We start from the raw sequence: 23,563 nt of genomic DNA, 5'->3' as shown, positions 1-23,563 counted from the left end.
GCAGGACAAATATCTGCATAAAGGTTTGTTTGAACACTTTAGACCAAAGAGGGCACTGCAAAAATGTGACTCCACTAGACTCACACAATTTAGTAAAAGTTGTATTTTCAAAATTTAAATTTGATAATTTTGGGGAAAATTATCTCTAGTATTTGACAACATTGTATGTAACTTGTGTCTGTCAGTCTGCTAGTAACATTGGCCAGTGTCTTCACCCAATTATCTCCATAGAGATAGATATATTGTGCAGTGTTTCCCATGAATTCTGCAGAATATGGTGGCCCCCGCATTAGTCTAAAATAAACAGGACTTTTAATTAGCATAACATGATTAGACTTCGCTGCTCATTGTATTATCATAAATTTAGAAAAGAAATAACACTGGTCATAAATTACTGCTTAAAGATTAAGTATAGGCAAAGTGACATTTATTCTCCACAAATTAAATGAGATTAAATTATCTGAATAAAGATAATTTGTATCACCATATTCTTATCAATATTTATGGGAAACACTGTGTAACAATCCAGGTAAAGTAATGTCATCTCCACAGGAAACAAAAAATCAGGCAGAAAAGTTACATAGTGCTCCTTTAAGAAATATAAATGTACATCAAATATCTATTTTATTGTAGGAATAGACTGCTTTATTGTTGGATCAACGTCTTAAAACAGATTTGATGATGCATCTGTAAAATGGATCAGCCTGATGTTGAGCTGACCTCAACAACTTTTTGAGTGTTGCAATAAAATGCAAGATGGCCTTATAATTATGATGGACATTTTTAAGTTTTTTAAGTTGGGTATTTTAAACAATACCAAGTGGAAAGTCTGGATGATTGATAAATGTCAAATACATATTACGAATTATGGATCACACAATGAAAGTATGGGAAAATTGCAAGACCGTCAAATAATTTCTTTTAGATGCAAATAAAGGGGCAGACTAATATACTAGTATGATATTTTTCTTCATATTTCTTCTTTCTAATCAGGTAAATGTACAAGTGCATTATGTGTTGTTATTCATTGTACTACTGTGTATTTTTCATGAGAAGAACAAATAAAATTTTAAGAAATGAAAATATCAATCATGTAAATAAAATATTAAATTTGAAAATCATGGAACTTGCCCTATTTTGTCCAGGATTTTGTCTACATTTTTGTATTTTAGAAAATTTGGGTAAATTGTTAGTTAAAAAACAAGTGTAAATCTTTCTGTGGCTAGCCTAGTGTTGCAATTGTGGTGGTAGAGTTCAGTTCACATAGCTTTATCAGATGGACACACACTAAGCCCTGTACACAACACACTGCAAGCTTCACCAGACAAAACACTAGCAGATGCAGCTGAGGTGGGACAGTGTGCCAAAGACGTCCCCCAGGCCTCTGACTGCATTTCAAAGCATGAGAACATCTGGAGGCTTGACACTTGCTTGTGGCATATCAACAATTTGAACACAATCATTTTAGTGTAGCGATAATTCTTTTCTCTGGTTGGAAAAGTAGGTCAGTTTTAAAGTAAATGCTCGACTTGTGTATGTTTCCATTTTCATTTTTGACTTCTTTTTTTAAGGACAGACAAAGCGCCATTCATGACTTCTGCAAAGCATTAATACCACATTTGACCCAAAGTGGAGTTTTTTCAAGATCAGGGCATATGTTGTACAAAGCAAGACACACAACCACTGAAAGAATCCATTATTTTGTGAACATGAGAATCCAATAATGGCAAACTAGCAAGCACTTTGGGTCATCAAAAAACCAAAGTGTAATTGAAAGTGTGACGGGGTAAAAATGCCCATTGGGGGAACGGGCCACATACCAGTCATGGGTACGCAGATAGATAATGTCCAAATCTCTACAAATGAATCCAATTAGACTGCAGACTTTGGTGTTCGCTGGTCTCTGGAGTGCACAAGTGAGGATTTAATGGGGCCATCTTGGTTTTGGCAAAGGCGGGTAAGTGGCAGGGGGGTGGGAAAGGCCCATGAATGCTCTTGGGCAGATCTTGATAGGTTAATAGCAGTCATTACTGAACCAGCTATAGGCTCTGGTGGGTCAGTCCACAGACGATAGGAACACTCAGCCTTTCGGGAATGACGGGAAGGCTTCACACTATCAAAGTCTGATAAAACTCCAGGCAATTTATGGTTTCCGTGGGTGTGTTTGGTACTAACTCCAGAGCCTGAGAAATCTGCTGTTGGACCACGTCATATTGATTTGTCTGAATATTTTTCTTCTGATGCCAGGTCATTTTTTAATCAAACTTTTATGGTGGCTATTTAAGTGCAAGAAACAACACATTACGTAATCTAGCACTAACAATAGCAAGGAGTGGGATAACATTCTTATCTCTGCTGTGGTAAAGCAGTACAAACAAGATCAATATCTAGCTTCAGCCTTGAGCTGTGTCGTCTATGTTTGAGATACTCTAACATACACAGAGTTTTAAGTTCTTCATAAACACCAATGGGCTTTATTTCAGTTCAAATTGAGCATGTGGGCTCTGGTCTTCGATAAAAGATGACATTCTTTACAAGCCTAAGTTTGCTTTGGCCTTGCTGTGCAAAATGCAACCGCCTCTCATTGTGAAAATGACCCTGTAACACGGTTTTAAGTGAAATTGTGCAGAAAAACATTAAGCGTTGCTTAAATCATATAGGAGCTGATGGGAACATGTGACATGAGTCAAGGATATGGGAAAGAGGCAGAGGAATTCTTTCATAACTTTGGAAGCCTAAACATAGACTGAAGAGAAATGTCTTTTGTGGACGGTGGAGGTGCAGGATAGCCACATGCCTTTTTGGGAGCACAGGGGCCTCTACCATTCCAGTAGCATAGATGTTATGATGAGAACAGCAGCCAGTCATTTTATCTCTCACTCTGTGGGGCTAAATTAAACTGCACTCCTGCATCCCAGAGACGACATATACAGCCACAGGCCTTTATCATTAAACTATAGTACACATATGTCGTCCCACTATGAACACTTCCTCTCAAACAAGACCACCTACTACAGGGAACTTCTGTGTCTGTCCCAGTCAATCTGAGACTCAGCATGCGCTCTAAAGAAACCATGACACTCGTCTTAGTCACGTCCAGCGCACAACACATTACACGCCCCATGCTTTACTGCTTTACTGTTCAGATTATGAGAAGTACTTCACCACTGAATGATGTTGATGACTCAGTTACCTTCAGATGACCTTAAAATTGACACCTGAAGTAGGGCTGGTTGATATAAAAATAAAACTATTACTATCACATTTTTGAGTAATTGTAATTTACATTATTTGAATTTATGTATCAGTGACAATAGTGTATAGGGGATTTTATCAAGAAGGGATGAAATATTAATACTTTATTTAACCCAAAGGAAATTCATTTGGTTTTTGAAAATATTACTATACTAAGCGTAAACTACAAGCCTCCTCTGTTTTCACAAATTACCTCCTCATATTTAATGTGATTATCAGTCATGTTTTGTGATTCTTATTTTAAAAGCCATTACATGAGCTTCAGATTTTTCAGTGCATTCATGAATACAAACTTAGAAACTCTACCACCTATACACTAGTTCAAGAACCTCTGGTTTAAACTGTAATTGGTTCAGCTTTTAACTAATGAATAACGAATCACACTATTTTGTTTTGGTAGTCACTTTCTGATTCATGTAAAACAAATAGCTGTCAAAGCCACAATTTCCACTTCTTGCTCAATCAGCCTTATTGTCCTGTGGGAGACTTGTTGATTCCCTGCGGTTGTAACCAAACCTTTTCAGACCATTAGAACAAGTTGAGCACTAATCTAATGGGAAACAACTAAAGTATATTAGACTATGTTACTTTGAAAAAAAAAAAACTTGATCTAAAAACAGCTTGGTCTGGGGCACTACCACAAACCTCTCTTTACTCCAAAGTCAAATGCTGAGCCACCAAAAGGAAGTTGCACACAAAAGACACCCGTGCGGAGCTCGGGCCGCTGTAAAAATAAAATCATTTGTATTTTTAAAACTCTTGTGGACCAATAAAAATACCAAACAATAATGGAACAGGCTTTTCTAAAATGATTCCTGTTGCAGCACGCTTGTCATCGCCTTCTGAAAATATGACAGGGACTGTTGTAAAACCCAAAGACCCTGGTACCAAGATGTCAAACAAACATATATGCGAAAAGGGAAAATAACCACAAACTGAACAATAAGTAGTAACTGTCAATATTCCTCCTACACAGATCTAGGCCACTGTCAGAAACACAGAAAAGACTACAATTTGTCATCCAAATACAACACTTGAGACTTTTATGGGATTTCAGTCTGTTTTCACTGAATTCGGGGCATGTTGTTCCCATTTGTACAAAGTTTTATTTTATTCCCACAATAATTTACAGGATTATTGAAGAGATTTGTTCAAGATGGGTAAGAATAAAAAATAAATAAACACATTTTCAAATAGAAAGTTTGAATCTAGGCCAAAGAGGGCATTAGTAGGTGTTAAGGTCATCAAAAGTACCACAAGTCTAAGTCTAATTTATGATAAAACTAGTATTGAAACTCATTTGAGCGAGTATCACTTTTCCTGAACAGTTTTAGAATGATTTTGAGCTTTATCAAAACAAGTATAAGGCCACATGGCAACATTTTGTCTATAGCATTTTTTTTCCTATTATTGTGATATCAAGATCTGTATCAGATATCAAGCCTATCCGCTAGTATCAAAATCAAGTTTGAAATGTTAGTACTATGACAGCACTAGTCTACTCTTTGTCTCATTCCCAATTCCAGATACATAAAGAAGAGATGCCAAGAAAAATACCAAATCAACAAACAAATCCAAGAATACTAGACAGATGTAGCCAACGCCAGAAGAAAAAGCATCTGAAATGAAATACTTTTAAATTTCAACTTTCAAATTTCATAAAGTCACCTATGATCCTACTGTTAACTTCAGGTCTACCACATATTCAGCCATGAGCGGTCAAAGCTGCTAGGGCATCATACAGTGTAAGCTGGCGCCCCCATGTGGTAAAATATAGCAATAGTTGTATTTTGTAATCAGGCTTGAGAGTCAGTTTTCTGTGCATAGAAGTAGCAGTAGTTGAAGTTCAGCCTCATGTAATTACTGAGATGTAATGAGCCACTGAAGAGGAAGTTACAGCAACCCAAAAAAAGTCCCCAGAAGACCTGAGTTTGCCAAGTCATAACTGGCCATGAAAGAGAGACAATGTAACACAGAACTAATTCACACCTCTCCCCCTCCCCACCTCGAATGACCTTCCTTATGTCACGCTGCTTTTGCTCGAACTGCTATTACTCATAGGTTATCGTCCGGAACAACAGAACACTGACTTCATATAACGCGCGGTGCCCAGGAGAGAATGAAAGAAAGAAAGAAAGTGTGTGTGAGAGGGAGAGTGGAAGAAAGATGGAGAGGAAGGGAGGGCCAAAGCGCAATGTACAGAAATCATCCACACGTTTCACAAAGTTTCACAAAATGGAAATGCCATGAATTTTTATGTTTAGGGACCATTTAGTTGAGAGTTATCATGAAAAAAGCAATGTATATTAATTAAGAACTAGTTCAATGTTAGTGATATACTGTAGTAATAATATATGTAGTGTTGTAATGTTGTGAAAAGTTGGTCCATTGTGGCTGTTTTCCCATTAAAGAAACATTGATTCTATGTGCCAGTGTTTCATAAACTTTTTTTCTGGGGACCCATATTTTAAAAGTCACACATCTTCACGACCCAAGTCAATAGACATTATTCATAAATCACAAAATAAAGGTGCATTTGATCATTATTGAATATTAATGAGGATTTTTTATTGTTGATCGTGTCTCTCTGAACAATTAATATTACTCAAGTTTTAAACAATGAAAAACAGTCATTGAACCAGCAATAAAAGGATCCATAAGTCGCCTATTTGGACATTAAATGTGGTCTATTTATTTTATTTTCAACATTCAATTGAACCGGCAATATTGGATGAAAATAGTCAATAAAATTATTACAAAAAGATTAGAAATTATACAAAACATGTCTTAACATTTCAACCTACATGCAGATTGTGACAAGGTGACCCCAAAAAAATCTCTTGTGACCCACCTGAGGGTCATGACACAGTCTCTGAGAAACAATGCTATAGGCGATTAAAAAAACAAAACAAAACAAACCCAGATATACAGGAAATGGGATACTTTGCTGATGTAGTATAGAAGTGGTATTACAGTGCGCAGTTCCCCTTTCAATACAAAATAGAATTAAGCTGTCTTTTTGAATGTCATTAAAAAAGCCTGGTCTGGCTCGGGAACTTAACGTTGTGGACTCTTTTGATCAACAACTGTCCAGTCCACAACAGCTTAAAAATATGAGCAGTCACAGGATACTGGTTTCTTCATGCCTCAATATTTTATGTACACAGTCTCCAGAAAGCATTCAAAGGCCAAGGAAAGAAACACTCATCAAAGCAAAACCAGGATCAAGTGGAAGAGACAGAATTTTCTATGGGTCTCACTTGGATTAGGACAGAGGTCTGTGACTCCCAAACATTTATTCTGCTCCTATAACAAAGTCGGTAAAAACAAAAAAAAGCACCAGGTATTCATCATGATAAAAAACAAACACAAATGTGCATACTGTAGGTGCATAATAAGTCATTATGGATACACAAAACCTATGCATTATAAGGGTAAAATGGTAATATTTCTTTGCTCTGAAAACAGTTTTTTTGGGTTTATTTTATGCAGTTTTACTTAATTTTCTTAAATATATTACAAAATAATGATCAGATTTGAGGGTGCATGTTTTTGAGGTATTTGTGATCCAATAAAAACACTTAAGATAGAGAAGTTAAGATAGTTTACATATAAAGTTAAAATCTTACTTTTCTTCTGTAAACCAGTGTTAAAATTTCTGTGCTCTGGAGACAGTTTTTTTGGGGGTTTATGTTGTTTTACTCTTGATTACTTTGTTGTTTTACTTAACATTTCAATATAATACAAAATACTGGTCAGATCTGAGAATGCATGTTTTTGAGGTATTTTTATACAATAGAAACACTTAAATGAGATAAGATAAGCAAGACAATCAAGTTTAAAGCCATACTGTGCAACATTCCAGGGAAAGCAATAACATATCCATGGCAACAAGCTGACAAAAAAAGAAATTTGCGAAACCACACACATAGGCTCCAAGTAGAAATATTTGCCCATAAATGCTGCTCAGACATGAAAGTATGAGATAACAGTATACAGTCATGGTACGGACATTTCCTGATAATATTCTTGTTGAGAGACTGAGCACATATATGTATTTAAGTTGTGATTGTTATCATAATGTTATTCTACGTTAGGCCTGTGTGCACATGACGAGCAGACATCCTCCCTCCCTCCTCCCTTTCTCCACATTTTTCAACATATTCATTCATACCATGGCTCTCCTCTGCATTCATACATACTAATTAAACAATAACAAACTGCCATCACGTCTGCACAGAAATTAATGAATGGAATAAACGCTTAAGCAGAGTGAAAGACAGTTTTTTTAGACTCACTTGAGCACACTTGCATGGCTGGTTGACTTGTCCATTCTCTTTTTGTCTCCAGACCCCTATCTCTGTCTGCCTCGGCTATGGAATGCGGTAATCAAAGCTGGATAATTGCACTTTATTTCACTAACACTGTGAATATTTTTCTCTCGCTCGGGGAGGAGGAATGGTAATGCTTTGATGTACAGAAAGCGAGCTGGAAATACAGTTAGTTTGAGATTTAGGGAGGGCGCTGCAGAAGTGATGTACAGGATTAGGTTTAAAAAAAAGTTGTCCGTGACTTATAGCTTGTCATCAACATCTCCGCTGAGTTGCTTATACATGTAGTACAACCTGTGGTCAAGCTGGAGGAACAGAGCGTTTTGTCTTGAGTGATTTTTTGCCTGGCTCCAATCAGTGGCCCTCAGGCTTGTACCATTAGCCTAGCGCTGATTGCTGATAGCAGCTGAGGGGGCCACAGTCACAGGCGCACGGCCGTTTACAGGAATCCCCCATGTTCTGACGGTCTTATCTGGAGGCCTGTCTCTGCACTCTGATTGGTCAGATGGAACCTATTAGGATGAAAGCCATTGGTGGCCTCATCACACATCTATCAAAGATCACACAAACTGTTGGGAATGTGCACCGTGTTACCATCTAAGAAAGAGCACAGTCCCACACATGTGTTTAAGACCTGGTGGAGACAGCACACTTCTATATCAGATTGATTAATTCTCTTATTTGGTTTACGGAATCGAGCTGTCTGACTCTGATCTTTGAGTTGTAACAAAATAAATTGGACCATTTTTACAAAACAAAACATGATGAGAATCCATATTTTGCATATTAGATTGTCACTTGACAGAGATGGGGACTTGCGAGTCGTGACTTGGATTCGAGTCAGGCTTGAGTCACTATTTTTAGGACTTGAGACTTGACTTGATAAAATGGACAAAGACTTAGGACTCAACTTGGACTTGAAGGTCAGTGACTTGGGACTTGACTTGGACTTGAGGCCTGTGACTTGAGAAGACTTGAGAAGCACTTTTAAGTCTGAATTCTTTCTATTCTGACCAGAATGATTCACAATAAGATCTTGGCAAGACATTTAAAAAGGAAAAATGTACTAAATTAATTTTTGCAACTCTTATATACTCTATAAATATTCATATATAGATTTTTTAAATTCAATTTATCTTAAAAGTCATATAAATTGCAAAATTGCAATGACTTGAAGCTCAAAGCAGATGACTTGGATTTGACTTGGACTTACGGGACAGTGATTGAGACTCGACTTGGACTTGCCTATATTTGACTTGGGACTTGACTCGGACTTCAGGTCAAAGACTTGAGACTTGAAAAACAAAGATTTAGTCCCACCTCTGTCACTAGATCTAGAAAGTGACATAAAATCAACCTTTTTGAAGGAATGCTGCTGCTTAGTTCACTTTCAGGTTTACTTATTTGGAGCATAGATAGATATTGAAATGATTTATTTTTGCTTCTAAAATTCTTAGAAACTCTTGCGGGTTGCCATGAAGATTAAGCCAACAACCTCTCAGAATATCAGTTTCATAAATCAAACAATAGAAATACATGATACACAAAGTAGTGTGGATGGTGGCAGAGTTGTTATCAATCACAAGTGGATTAAATGAAATTAATTAGATGTATTTCAGCACTGTGAGTTGTCTTTCCCAGATACTATGGTAGGTAAGTTGGTAACTCAAATTTTCCAGCAGTGAGTGTGACAGTGAATGCTTGTCCAAATGATTGCATAATATGTAAGCCATTTCCTATAGTGTTTAGATTACTACCAAAAACAGACACATTCCTCACATAAGTCATTTTAGCAGCAGTTTAAAAGTGAAGAAATATATGACCCATCACATCTGGAGTCCTTCCACATAAACCCAGAGAAAGTCCCTATTTGTTTACCCACACAGTGCGTGCTCTCCAACATAAATCTCACAACAAACACTACACCAATATTTAGCTTTCTATCAAGAGGGTACCACTTCCCCTTGCTATCCATATGCATCACACTCAACAGGGCCAGTATTGTGTTGGGGAAGTGTGCACATGTGGGAGGAGGGAGCGAAATGAGAACCCAGAGTGTTTTGGGAGACGACTCTCACCGTAATCCTGCTCTTAAGTGCAGTCATTTTTTACACTAATATCCAGCAAGAGACACTCAATACACTTTGGTTTACTCGGCCAGGCGAGGCAGGAGTTAGAAGTAGAAACTGATAATGATAAAATATTGACAGTTTGCAAGAGGAAGCATAAGGCAGGAAACATTTAATCAGACTATTCTCTTCTCCTGTGGCTCTCTCATTCGCTCCTATTCAGCTTTTCAACACAGAAGAAGCCCGAGCTGTGCTGATGATATTAGGCCCGAGCCAGCGATGAAACCAGGCCGGGTGAGTGCTGACAGGGCAGGCACGCAGGCAGCCTGGTGCAGGTCCCCCAAGACACTGCTGTTAGACACCATTAGAAATAAACTGTTATGCACAAGACATCACTCTTTACAGAGACTCAAGTGTCTGTATGTGCGGACTATAGGGGAGAAACGTGAGAGTGTAAGCTATACTTCCACGGACACAGACCGACCTTTAAAAAGCATGAATATGTATCAAGATGACCACAATGTTTGAACATGAATAACACATGTACGCCAAAACCACAGAGCGCCCAGCTCAGCATGTGTTCCTCCCACAGCCACAGCACTTCAAACCAGGCAAAGAGAAACAAATAAATAAATACATCATTATGCATTGGTCATGGTTTTGTCGAAAGAGGGCTGCAACAGAGCTCCACTGTTCTATGTTATCATACGTAAGAGCTAAAAATGCCCACAGCTACTGAGCTGCTTCTTTTTTTCATTTGCTCATTATTTTAGTTAAACCAGCTTTACCTGTTAAAAGCTATTTCGGATCATGTGCCATGTAGTAATTTACAATGGTCAGAAATTACTAAGAAAACAGAAGACTTTCCAGAATTTGTAATGAAAGCTAATGTTAGGTAGTCCAAAACTCGCTCTTAAACTAGTTTTTGTTTCTAAATGTGAAATGCTGTGCTGTCTGTTTTATAGTTTAAGCTTGGCTGGTCATTTATCATTTTTATTTACAAATTACAGCTGTCGCAGATCTTTATATACTGTCATTTCACTTTGTACACTCAATGTCTCGGTGTAATTTGTATTCAGCGTATTCAGTTTCCCAGATGCTTTTAAGACTATAAATTATATCTATATACAGGAGGGACATGGGGGAAATTTGTTGTGTTCCCTGTAGAAAACAAACTATGCTGTCACTATTTTATTTATTTATGTATTTGACAGGGACAATGCATTCAAACATAGTCATAGGCAGAGTATGCAGCTGAGGTGACACAAAGAGCTAGTAAAGCTAGTGCTTATTCTTATCTCCTAAATTGTAAAAGACATTAGATATAAAAACTGTTTTGCAAGAATGAGCAACTACATTGTACTTTAATTTCCACTTTTCTTGTCACTAATAATTGTCTGACATTAGAAGCAGCAGACCTGTGCCACGGCGGTGCTCCAATGCTGGCACTGCATATTATACTCTAATCATTTCAGTGATTGAAAGGGAAAGCAAGGGAGGTGATAGTGATCTACTTTGAGGACATTAGAGGATATGAAAGAAAAAGGGGAAGTTGAAATGGGAACTTCATGTGCATGCTATTGTTCCATAGAGAGAGCATAAATACAGGTGGCCTATTGACCTTTTGAAATTCTGACCTTATATCACGTGTGTGAAAGCAGGTGCGCACAAAATGTCACTGCTGTGAACACTATTATTTGTCATCGAGCTCGTTAGCCAATAATTTACAACAAATGTCAGATGTTTTTTATACGGGAAAATTACTCTCAGCCCACTGCCATAATCCTGTGGCTTTACTGGGCTTTGTTTTGTTGTGGAGACAGTGTAATGATGTGAAATTCAAACTGCTGAATGGTCCCAGGCTGTGTTCTTATACCTTCTTTTGCAGGACATTGACCTTCCTCTCCTTGACCTCCAGCATGTCCTTTAGGTCCCGTATCTCTCCGGTCAGCGTGCTCTTCTCATCAGACAGATCCTGCAACTGTTTTGTCTTTTTGGTCAGAAACTGCTCTTTCTCCTCCAGACGCACCCGCAGAGCATCAACCTATAACAAAACAAAATCATTTAGCTAACCACCCTCCCCAGTGTCATAGTACTTGAGACCGGTCTTGGTCTCAAGAACGGCAATAAGACTGCTTTTTTGTAGTCTTGGTCTCATCTCGGACTCAAGCACATTCGGACTCATTCTTGTCTTGGTCTTGAAGGTGCTTGGTCTCGGTTTTGTCTCGGACTCGTGGTATGACACTCGTTGAATGCGATCATATTTCATAACGTCCGGTAAATATGCAAAGACTGCTAAATATCCCTGCAAAACGAGCAAGATAATGTAACTGTAAATGTTATGAACTTGAAAAAAAAAAAACACTTAATTAACTTTCAAGTCATTTTCTATAAAGTCCCTGTGGAAGTCAGATTAAAGGGGTTCTCAAATTGTGGGTCAGGGTCCAAAAAAGGGGCACAGAGTGTTTAAGAGCAGTACAGTTTGCTTGGCTTATTTTAAGCCTAAATGCATATTAACCATATCAAAGTAACTGTTAAATACAAAAACATGTAGGAAATGTTGAAGCTGGTCTTGATTTGGTCTCAATGGGCCGTGGTCTCGGTCTTGTCTCAGTCACGACCTTTAAAAGTCTTGGTCTTGTCTCGGTCTCTATTCTCAGAGGTCTTGGTTATCTCCTGGTCTCGGGACTCTGTGGTCTCAGACTAGTCTTGGTCTCAATTAGTGCGATCTTGATTACAACACTAAAGGTCCTACATTACACAAAATGGACTCTTGTGAGCTTAAAGCCATGCTATAATGTTACTTACCCAATAACATGCCTAGAGTTGTGTTTTGTTTCATTCACACAGATTTGAGTAACCCTTTATTATTAGTCTGTCTACATCTCAAAGCTCAAAATGCTCTGTTCCACCTTGTGATGTCACATAGTGGTAGTTTTCAAATTAATGGCAATCATTTACCTTTTGTTCAGAAGATCATGGCAATTCCACGGCTAAAATAATCCATATCTCATCCCTATTGTTATTATTCTAGGGAAGGTGTATGGAGTTTAAAAACACAGTGGAGCACTTACTGTATTACCACATGACATCACAAGATGGAACAGAGTGTTTTCTGTTTGAGAAAATAATTCAGCCTAAATATGTAGGGTTTTTATGTTAAACATGTGTGAATGAAACAAAACACAACTCCAGGTCTGTTTGTGATGAGGAAACAACATTATAGCATAGATCAGAAAGTAGAGATATGGGCCCTTTAAATTTAGTACAGTACAGTGATTGAAAGTGACAAGGGAGGGGTGTATTTAGCAATATGGAGATCAATTAAGGCAAACCTCTATCAAAAGTCCGCCTTAAAAAGATATGTCTTCATCTGAATCATGCACACTCATACTCCCACACCATCCCACTCGCTGTGAGGCTCTGTGCTTTCTCAACACCTTCAACACTTACTGTAGATTTTGAATTCGTGTTGCCATGGTGAAGTGAGTGAACCGGAGTGAACTAGAGAAATCAATGCGCAATACTTTTATCCACATTTAGCAAATAGGTCCACGCTAACTGCACTCTGAAACCCAGGGACGGGGAAAAAATCCACAATTTAAAACTTTACAACTCTGCCCCACAAAGGCAAAAGACCTTAACTCGCCAGAGTGTGAAAAATTACTTCAAAATGTCTGTTTTGATGAGGATCACGTGGCAACATGACACTGTTAAACAGTTTGACAGACAAGTTACTTTGCAGTATAGTATGTACAGTATGAATAAATACACAAAATACTTTCACATTAAAGGTAATTTAAGTATAATTGAATACAAAGTCATATGTATTTAATATGTCAAGTAAGCAAGTAAGGAAGGAAGTTTTTATTTACATGGCACTTTTCACAGACAAATGTCACAAAGATGCTTTACAGAGCATTATTTATTCAATCCACAGATAAGATATGATTATAGCCACAGCTGCCCTGGGGCAGACTGACGGAAGCAAGGCTGCCAATCTGCGCCATCTGCCCTTCTGACCACCATCACTCTCGCACACACTCCACTTTCATACTAAGCAATGTGCGTGAAGTGCCGTGCCTAAGGGCACAATGGCAGTTTTTGCAACTGGTACCCCACTGTGGCACCTGATTTTCCCAGTGGTCTCCCATCCAAGTACTAACAAGACCCAGCCTTGCTGAGCTTCTGAGATCTGACGAGATTAGGCTTTGACAAGCTGGTATGGCTGTCAAAGCCAAGCCGCTTGCGACCCTGTGCCAAGGCAGCAACAAAATGAATTAGGTGAGAGGTTGGATTTTAAAATAAAATATATTTATGAACTAAATCACAAACAAAACACACACTGTTACTGCCTTTGCTCTTTGCACTGTTCACTAAAGGAACTGACAAATAAGGACCAAAGGGCAATCTTGAGCTCAATATTTTTCACAATATTTATTCACATGATAAAGGAGGTCTCAAAAATAAAGAAATTGACATGAAATAATCTTTGACCAAACATGATGCTATGGCATTCTGCCTTTGTAGGGCAGAAGTGTCTAATTGAACACATTTTGTCTTTGAACCTGTCCCAAGCCCTGACAATGTAGTGAATAACTGGAAGGAAGATCATTAAAAAAAAAAAAAAAAAAAAAAAACAGAATATAAAATGTATTAAATTGCAAATCACTGTTTAAAAGGAAGCAGGGAAATTCACAAACGGGAATAGAAAACATGAAAGAAGAAGTAGATATTTGTCCTAACCAAGATTACACAAACACCTAAAATTGTGGTTGTTTTACCGTAACACAGCAAGTTTTTCCACCATTGCTGTCAGTATGAATGTGCATCTCAATGTGTAAAGTGAGAGTGCACTGGGCAGGCTGCAGACACACAGAGGTCCTCTCAAGTGCGTCCATTAAAAGCAGGCCAGGACCCCCAGGTGTAAGATGGTGAAGTATTTATCTCATATTGCGGGTCTGGCAGTGAACCAAAGTCTAATACTGAGCTCAGTCTTTGTAGTCTCCCCTCTGCATAAAACACAAGCCATTATTCAAAAACAGGCATAGTGGAGTGACACTTAGAATGCAGTCTGTATTGGTCTAGGCACATCTTTATAGTGCCCTGTGGGGTTCCTTCACATCTGCAGCATACAAGAGAAAAAGACCCCCAACTTCACACAGCAAAGAACAATTTAGCAAGAATGTAGCGAGGAGGCCGGACAGGAAATCCCCGCTGTCTCACCTGCTCGAGCCCACTAAGCTGTTAAAGTGCGGCGAGACACCCCGCTAATACCCTCTTTTAAGCAACAGTGCACAATTTCAAGACCAAAACAGGGGCTTACAAATTATGGAAATGCAGACCAAAATACCACCAGTAGCTAGGAAACTATGTAAAAAAAAAAAGTGAAAAAAAGATTACATCATGAACACCAAGAAGGGGACAACAAACCATGTTATGCAGATATATTCTTAAAATATACTGAATAAGAAAAAAAAATATTTATAAATGGTGATCAATAAGTTTACACATCCAGATGGAGACAAGCAGTGTGGCAGACCCCCAACCAAAAAGGTTCCTTAGTACGAGGGATGTTAAAGTATCAAAAATCAGACACCCAATAACCAGTAAAAATAGTATCAAAAGTAGATTAGTAGTCATTTGAACAAGTACTGATACTAAAGAAGTCACATTAACCAGACAAAAATGAACATTTATAGTGTTAAAATGATGTTTAGCTGTATCAGAACAATATAAGACCACATAGTAGTATACACCCATGGACATCTGAAGGATTACAAAGATATAAGACCAAAAGGTAACATAAAAAAGTACTATGTAAGTAAGCTGAATCATTGGAATCAGTATTGAGTATAGACTCTATTTTCTATTTCTTAGTATAAGTAGTATTAGTATAAGTATTAGTAATAGTAGTACATTTTAATCATATAAAATACCTAAAGTTAATATGTATGTAATGTTATACTGTAAATCCTATAATATTGTCAGAGAGCATTTTAGTCAGAACTTTTCGCAACAGGGCACGATGTGCATAAAATAAGACTATATTAAAAAGATATGGATTGTAAATTTGTATTATTATTATTATTGCATAACAACTTAGAAAACTCATACTGTCTACAGCTGCAACACATGTGTGGTGGATGTTGTCAGTGTGCCCATGTTATCGACTAAAGCACATGCTGAGGTGACAGACAGCTAACAAGTCAGGCTGATTAACCTCCCTGCTCTCTTTCAATTTCCTCTCCAGTTTTCCTCCTCCTCATCTCTCTAGCTCCATCCAAAAACATCGCTCTTTCCCCAGAGCGGCGCTCTTTCAGCACTCCAGACCTCCAGCTCTGCACCATAACATCATCACAACGTGCATTCTTCTATTGCTTTTAAAGATGCACAGCCGGTTGTGATATGGGAATATGAGAGCATGTTGTGGTTGGGCTAGACCTCGGTTTGTGTTGGTCTGTGTAATACTACCTTTAAACTGATAATATTATTTCAATCACAGAATGTTGGTTTAAAGGTCATATAATACACAAAATTGACTTTTGTGAACTTTAAGCCATGTTAGAATGTTACAAGGTGTTATTTCCTTAAAAACAGACCTGGAGTTGAGTGTTTTGTTTCATTCACACATGTTTGAATAATTATTATTAGTTTGTCTGAAAGCTCAAAAACTCTAATCCATCTTGTCATGAAGCGGTAGTTTTCAAGTTAACTCCTCCTGTTACCTTTAGTTCAATAGAGACCAGAAATTCCAGGACTGGAATTACACAAATGATTTCTAGTGAAGGTGTACAGAGTTTAAAAACACAGTGGAACACCTCATGTATTACCATATGACATCACAAAGAACACAGTTTTTCTGTTTGAGAGAAGAACTCAGCCTAAATGTGTAGTTTTTGTATGTTAAACACGTGTGAAAGAAACAAAACACAATTCCAGGTATATTTGTGATTAGGAAACCACATTATAAAAGATCAGAAAACATTGTAATATGTGCCGTAACTCAAAACTGTCGGTCAAATGTTGATGAATGTTGGAGAAAAACTGTAAAAGAGGGCACTCAGTATTGTATAACCATGCTATTCACTTTGGCCACAAGGGGTCAGACACAAAATGCTAATTACATTGTCTGACTGGATGAAAACAGCATTTACCCCTGAACTAAAATATTCCAGTATGAGTCCTTGTGTGAGGGCTCACGTGCCAGCAACAATCTGCACTTCATATTATTTTATTTTTTAACTTCGGCCCAATAAGTAAAAAAAAACATAACTAATGAAAGTGTGATTTAATCCAGTCAGGACTACCAAATACCAAAAGGATCATAGGATTAAGTTGCATCCAATTATTTATCCACATAGAAACAGCATAAGCAGATACAGTGTAAGCTCTTTCAATTCATTTATTCATATAAAAATAAACCTCACTCAACACTACATAATTAAGGTAGTGTTTTTGAAAATATGATGTTTCAAATCAATCAAATTTTGGCCTTTAAACAAAAGCTTTCAGATATTTGTGTGATTATTGTAAGAAACTAAATTTAGCATGTGTGTGTAAAGTTATGAAATATAAGGGAGCTTTTTCTTCAGGAGTGTTTATTACAAAAGGAAATTCAAAACAAACAAAAAAAAATGGAGTGCTCTCTGTGTCCTCACATTCCTTTTCTCACATTTCATAATGCTGTCTTTTCTGGCTCGTGTATCATGTAGGGAGCCAGACTCAGCTCTGGCCAGAGATAAACAATTTCATGAGTTATAAGGGAATAACAAAGCAAAATGAGCTATTATCACACAAATCATGTTCAGTGTTGGTTTTATATTGTTTCTTGAGTTTGTGTTCGTAAATCTGGACGTCATATTAAGCGTGTAATTTTAGAAGTTGTAAATAAATACTACTGTATTCTTTGACAAGGGCCATGTGAGCCTTCACTTCTGTGGATGACTGCGATCTATCGAGCTTTTCATAATGTCTGATAGTTTGTTTTTTCTAATTCATCTTTCAAATACACTTTTACTGTTCCGATGCTGATACTTTTAAGTATCTGCTGATACCTGATATTAAATGATACCAGTGCAGAGACTGAAAATATTATTTATTTCCTTTTAACACAAACAGCATATGGTAAAAAATGATCCAAATGTGTTTTGTAACAGTTATTTATAATACAAAGTAATTAGAACAGCTTTGTAAAAATACAAGTCCAAAAAGACAATCTGGTGCCTTGTACTATTTGCCTTTTGCACTATTTACCATTTGCCCTAGACCCACATATGACACTGCCTTGCACTCTGCACTATACATACACACTATACATCTGCTGCTTTTATTACTGCTGCTAATACTTGATCTGACTTGAACTGCACTGTACTGTGCACTAGTGTTTTTAGCTTCATTTATTTAGTTAGAGACAATGTTATTTGTTGTGTTTGCAAACGTTGTCCTGCCTTGCACTTTAATGTTGGTCCTGTCTTGTCTACACATGGGATAGAGAGAAATGTAATTTCGATTCCTTTGTATGTCTAGTATATGTGAAGAAATTGACAATACGGTGAACTTTGATCTTTATGTTGTGAGCCATCATTGACCAGTAGATTGCTTATAGACCACAATGGGATATGTCTGAACCAAGATCTTGGATACACCAGTATCGTATTGGTGCATCCCTAATTATGCTTTATGATGATGTTGCTAAACCTAGACTATGATTATCAAATGTCACATTACTGTGTCAGAGATTTAGAGTGACTAGTTACTCTCAGTTAAGTTTTAACTACGTATCTTTTCTAATAATGAATGATAAATGATTAAAAGATATTAATATTGAATGTATTTTACAGTACTGTGCAATGTTAAACAAGTGGTGTAAATGAATCTGTATAGTTTTATGATGAGGCAAAAGAAAGTGTTTAGGTTATTGCCAGAGGGTAGACAGCCGCACACACATTACAGTAAATATTATTCACATGAGCACATGTCAGTTGTCCTGCCAGTGGTGGGTGCAGGTGCAAAGAGGGTTGATATTGATACAAGAACAAAGTCAAATAAGCCTGCTATAATTATGGCTTTCCATGCATACTATATACACATGATTGGGCCTACATAGGGGATATTACCTGACCCAGAACTTCAATAGGTGATACAACCAAAGTAAAAACCGGTCAGTTGGAAAATTAAATAAAGGACACACCACTACAAAGTCTGTATGGACAGTAAGCAGATGTAATATAAAACAACAGAGATGTTATGTAAAGCTTTGTTGGCAACATCAGGATCACACCGCGTCTGCCAATCCAATGGCTACAATTAAAATAACATATGGAAAGGGTAATGAAAGGTGTTCTGTGTAAACCATGTCATGCTTTAATGCTGGACTATAGGATGGCTATCTGACTGAACCAGCACACACTCTCTCACTGTGAACAGCTGCTGCTCGGCCTACTCCAGCGCTCATTAATCATCATTACTTTGTTCAACACAGTCATACACCAAGAGATATCCACAGACAAGAGACACATGCACACATCAAGGAAGAGCCACAGCAGGCGTTCCCCCTCATTAACACTTGCTCCATCTTTGATTACTTTTCCTGATCATTTCCAGTGCTGCACGCCAGCTCCACGTCCGCTTTCCAAAGGATCTGTTTCCGGGCAAACCGCACAATGCTCTGGCGAACATATGGAAACGACCCGTTCCACCGCTTATATTTGCATAAAATCTGGAATATTTCAGTTTTTAAAAAAAATAATGTGAGAGCCCTGCTATTTTACAGCAATAATAGAAGGGAGATGAATGGTAGCAAATGGCACGGCTTTGATTTTAAAGTATGGACTATGTACTACTTTGTACTATACTTTCTAGTACAGGGTCCACCACCTACTTGTCCCACTTAAGATGTTACTACTTGGAATGTTTCACAATATGGCATTAAATTCTCTATCATGCATTTGTTAAATTGTTTTTTTATTGCTCAAACTACTTACAACATACTCCCCACAGATCTCCTGAAACTTTCCATGAAGATAAATAAGCTTAATGCAATAGCACGGAAAATTCCAGGCAAACAGTAACAACCACGGTGACAAAAAGGTGAGGGATCATCAAAGTTCATGATGCAAAACATGTAAATAAAAAGACAGTCAATATCTTTGTTGCCATAGAACAGAAATGTGATTATCCAAACTGCATATTCTGTTATTCCAATCTGAATGTAGCGTATGAGTGTTTTGTCCATGCGCATATATTGACTGACTTTAACTCAACCATTAAATAACCCATTCAGTTTCTGACCTCTCTAACTTCTTTTTATGTTCTTTCCACATGGCCTCCAAAGAACTTGCATGGGCTTTATTTTGGATCGCGCCATGTTTGTACTTAGGGGCCCAGCCACTGTGCAACTCTCACTGCATCCCAAACCACACCAGGAACTAAGGAGCAAACTGTGGGGCCCAAGAATAGGGCCCGTAGTTAGTTAGGTTCATACGAGGCTAGATCTGGTCATGGCCTGCATTTCTTGCTTGGACACTTATGCTTATTGACAGTATGGCGACGAGTCCACTTTTATTGACAACTCTCCCCCTAAATCTTTAAAGCATTACAGACAACTTGGAAATAGTGCTGATGATGAATTGACTCATCGTGACTAGTCGACTATAAAAAATAATTGCAGTTGTAATTTGATCAAGATTACGAAAAGACCTTTTTAGAACAAAGACATTGGGGTTATTAAATCAAACTGTCAAAAAAACAATAAACTATTTCTATTTCTTCATCAATAATACATTTATTTTGTAAATATTCTAATAAGAAGTGTTCCGTCACCATATTTCAACTTTTATCTCAAAAGTTACAAAGTAAAATGGAATTTATAATTTGACTAGTCGACTAATCGAAAAATATATTGCCGAATGGTTGACTACTAAAATAATCATTAGTTGGGGCTCTACAATTGGAAATAAGAAGAAAGTTAAGAAAATTAGAGTTGACAGACAATTTGAAAAAGCATAGAGTGGAATGAGGCAGGAAGGAGGAACTCAGTAGGGGATGGTCCAAGGTGGAGCGTAACCAGGTCAACCACATCTTCTCTCCGTTTCAGTGCCTTTATGAACTATTAATCAGTAATGAGAATGTAGAAAGATCAACACAAATAGTCCTACAGGGACAGAGCACGCCACAGCTTCTCATCGCTCACTGACAAGTCCATAACCTCCAACATTCATCAAACAGCTCAGTGCTCCCACATCCCTCTTCCGGCTGCCACCAAGTCTTTCCCAGAGCGTTTCTTCTGTACATACCGCACGCCACTATGGATGACGATTCATTTGCAGTCGTTTAAATCTTCCGCGAGTCATTACAACTTAACCACAAAATCAAAACTGAGGAATGGCTCTTCTGGCAGACACCTTGCACAGTGCGGTGATGAAAGACAAAGTAGATTATATTTGAGGTCACATATGAAAAAGCCAAGAGCAGGCCAAGTACACAATGACACAACGTTAAATGCTAAAAAGCTATTTGGTAATAACTGATAACTTCCGCATTACATCGATCTATTTCCCTAACTGAAATACACTAAAATACTGCAAAAAGTGGTGAAAGCACTTTCAATTCAAAAGTGCAGTTTCAGCACCTTTATGTAACAGATAATACTCCTTACAACTGTAAAACAACTCACCCTTATGTAAAAGATAACCCTATGTCCTGTCAATAATCATATCATTGTTGCACTGTCTTCCTATGACCTCTTGTATAAAGCTATGATTTTATATTTTATTAGTATCTTTCTATTTTATTTTTACTGTACAATTACATTGATATAATTATGTCTTATTTCACACCTGTCTCTTGCTCTTTTTTGTTACTTATTTAGAATTTATTATTACCATTTATATTTTCACTCTTTATTCCATTATTTATCTGTTATTATATTACATTGTGATGTGTGAGCTGCTGTGTCCAAATAATTTCCCTTGTGGCTCAATAAAGTTTGTCTAAGTCTAAGTCTAAAATACAGTTTAAAGATGCACTGTGTAACTTTTCTGGTGGAGTGTTCGCCAACTGCTTGTCTCCATAGCGATATTACTGTTTTGCCTTGATTAGAAATAAAAGAATCTAAAGAAAAGCAAGCCTGCACATGAGAATAATTGATGGTACTCAGCTATAAAACACATGTAATTGAACAAACACAAGGGAGATATGTTTTATGCCCTTCTGTGGAATATTCCAGGCAAAGAAATAACACCTCTGTGGAAACAAGTAAGTAGTAGATCCTCCACAATAGAATTACATAGTGCACATTTAATAATGATCAGAAATCAGATGAGACTTATAATTTGCTGTTTGTATGTTTGATGACCAGATCTGTTTAGATTTGCATGTAAAAATCTGAATATAATACATATTTGTACACTGATATTATGAGTAAAAACAACACACAACTGAGTAATCAGCATTAGCATTTTACATCTCTGATTAGATCAGAAACAGTACAACTAAGCAGACAAAATGCATAAACAGGACTTAAATGTTTTAACAAAGCTGACACAGGGTCATGTGCTTACCCAACCAGCCTGTGTCCTTTGCCTTCTCTGCTGGCTCATTAAATATGCAGGAAGCTCTGATATGTCACCTGAACCTCTGGGCTCTAGTTACTGCTCTGCATTGTCCCAATCAAGAGGCCGGACATGCACGCCTCGAACAGCACACAGTCTGACACAGCACTTATTTTACACATTTTTTTAAAGAAATTCCCAAGATTTGAGAAACAAACACAGATCTATTTTCTCATTTCACTTAACAGACACTTGACTGCTTCTGAACTATACCATTTTGCAAACACTGTGAAATGAGTGGGCCGGAGAAGTAGTCCTGAAAAGGAGGGCTGCAATGATCAAGTACTGTCAGCAGTTAAAAATGAAACTTGATTGGATGGATGCAGTGGTGGAATATACGTAAAAGTAAAGTATAAGTAAAAGTATTAAAGCACTGTACTTAAGTATACATTTTGGGTATTTGTACTTAAAGTGGATACTTTTTACTTTTACTTCACTACATTTGACAGCAGATATCTGTACTTTCTACTCCAGTACATTTTTGAACAGGACTGAAAAGTAGAAGAAATTTTTTTATTATTATGTGAGACCTGCTGAAAAGGCAGAGGGTTTATTTTTAACAATTTCATAATTTGAGCAAACAAAAATATAACAACAAATAAACAAATAAACAGATAGGAAAAATTATTGATTGATTCAAAGATTGATTCAACTGTTTCTGTTGAACAAAATTCAGCACAAATCTAAAATCACTTCATCTGAAGGTTAATTAGATCTCAAAATCTGCATGAAACACTTTTACTTTTTACTCTTTAAGTACATTTTATACAGGTACATTAATACTTTTACTTAAGTAGATGTGTTCATGTGATACTTTTACTTGAGTATTTTTTTGCTCTGGTATTTGCACTTTTACTTAAGCAACAAAATATAGTATTTCTTCCACCACTGGATGGATGGTAGGAGAAATAATGATATTCAGATACTTTACTTTAAGTATAAGCATCATGATACCAAAAACTAACACAGAAGAGTAGCGAAAAGGAGAGATGTGGACTATAGCAATGCATTTCTGTACTCTTCTTCAATTCAGGAAACCCGAGACGTTCAGGAGCACAAGAATGCTACTTCAGCAAAGGAAATGAGTGGAGACAAAAGTCCATCAGTGACTAAAGGTTTTTACTGTGTGCCAGGACAATCTGGCCACATTCCTTCTAAACTGAATGAGCCTACGGGTACCAGAAACAATGTTAACTTTAAAATGTCCAGTGCAGTCCAGTGGGTCATGATAGAAAAACATAACTTTTTATTACAAGGTTATGTCGGGCAATATTATGACAATCCATCAGAAATG

At 37.2% G+C, this 23,563-nt stretch overlaps 1 protein-coding gene across 1 annotated transcript in view; it reads right to left on the bottom strand.

Annotated features, from left to right (window-relative positions):
- LOC110164932 (ERC protein 2) overlaps positions 1 to 23,563 on the bottom strand; it is a 149,591-nt gene that overhangs the window by 111,211 nt on the left and 14,817 nt on the right. Inside the window, exon 8 of the mRNA XM_055166416.1 lies at positions 11,532 to 11,699. Within this exon, the coding sequence (XP_055022391.1) occupies positions 11,532 to 11,699 (168 nt within the window). The remainder of the gene's footprint in view (positions 1 to 11,531; positions 11,700 to 23,563) is intronic.

The sequence above is a fragment of the Boleophthalmus pectinirostris genome, unplaced genomic scaffold (genome assembly GCF_026225935.1).
Source record: "Boleophthalmus pectinirostris isolate CB_2022bp ecotype Guang Dong unplaced genomic scaffold, ASM2622593v1 HiC_scaffold_8, whole genome shotgun sequence".
Lineage (NCBI taxonomy): Eukaryota > Metazoa > Chordata > Actinopteri > Gobiiformes > Gobiidae > Boleophthalmus > Boleophthalmus pectinirostris.
This window is presented reverse-complemented; position numbering and strand designations above follow the sequence as displayed.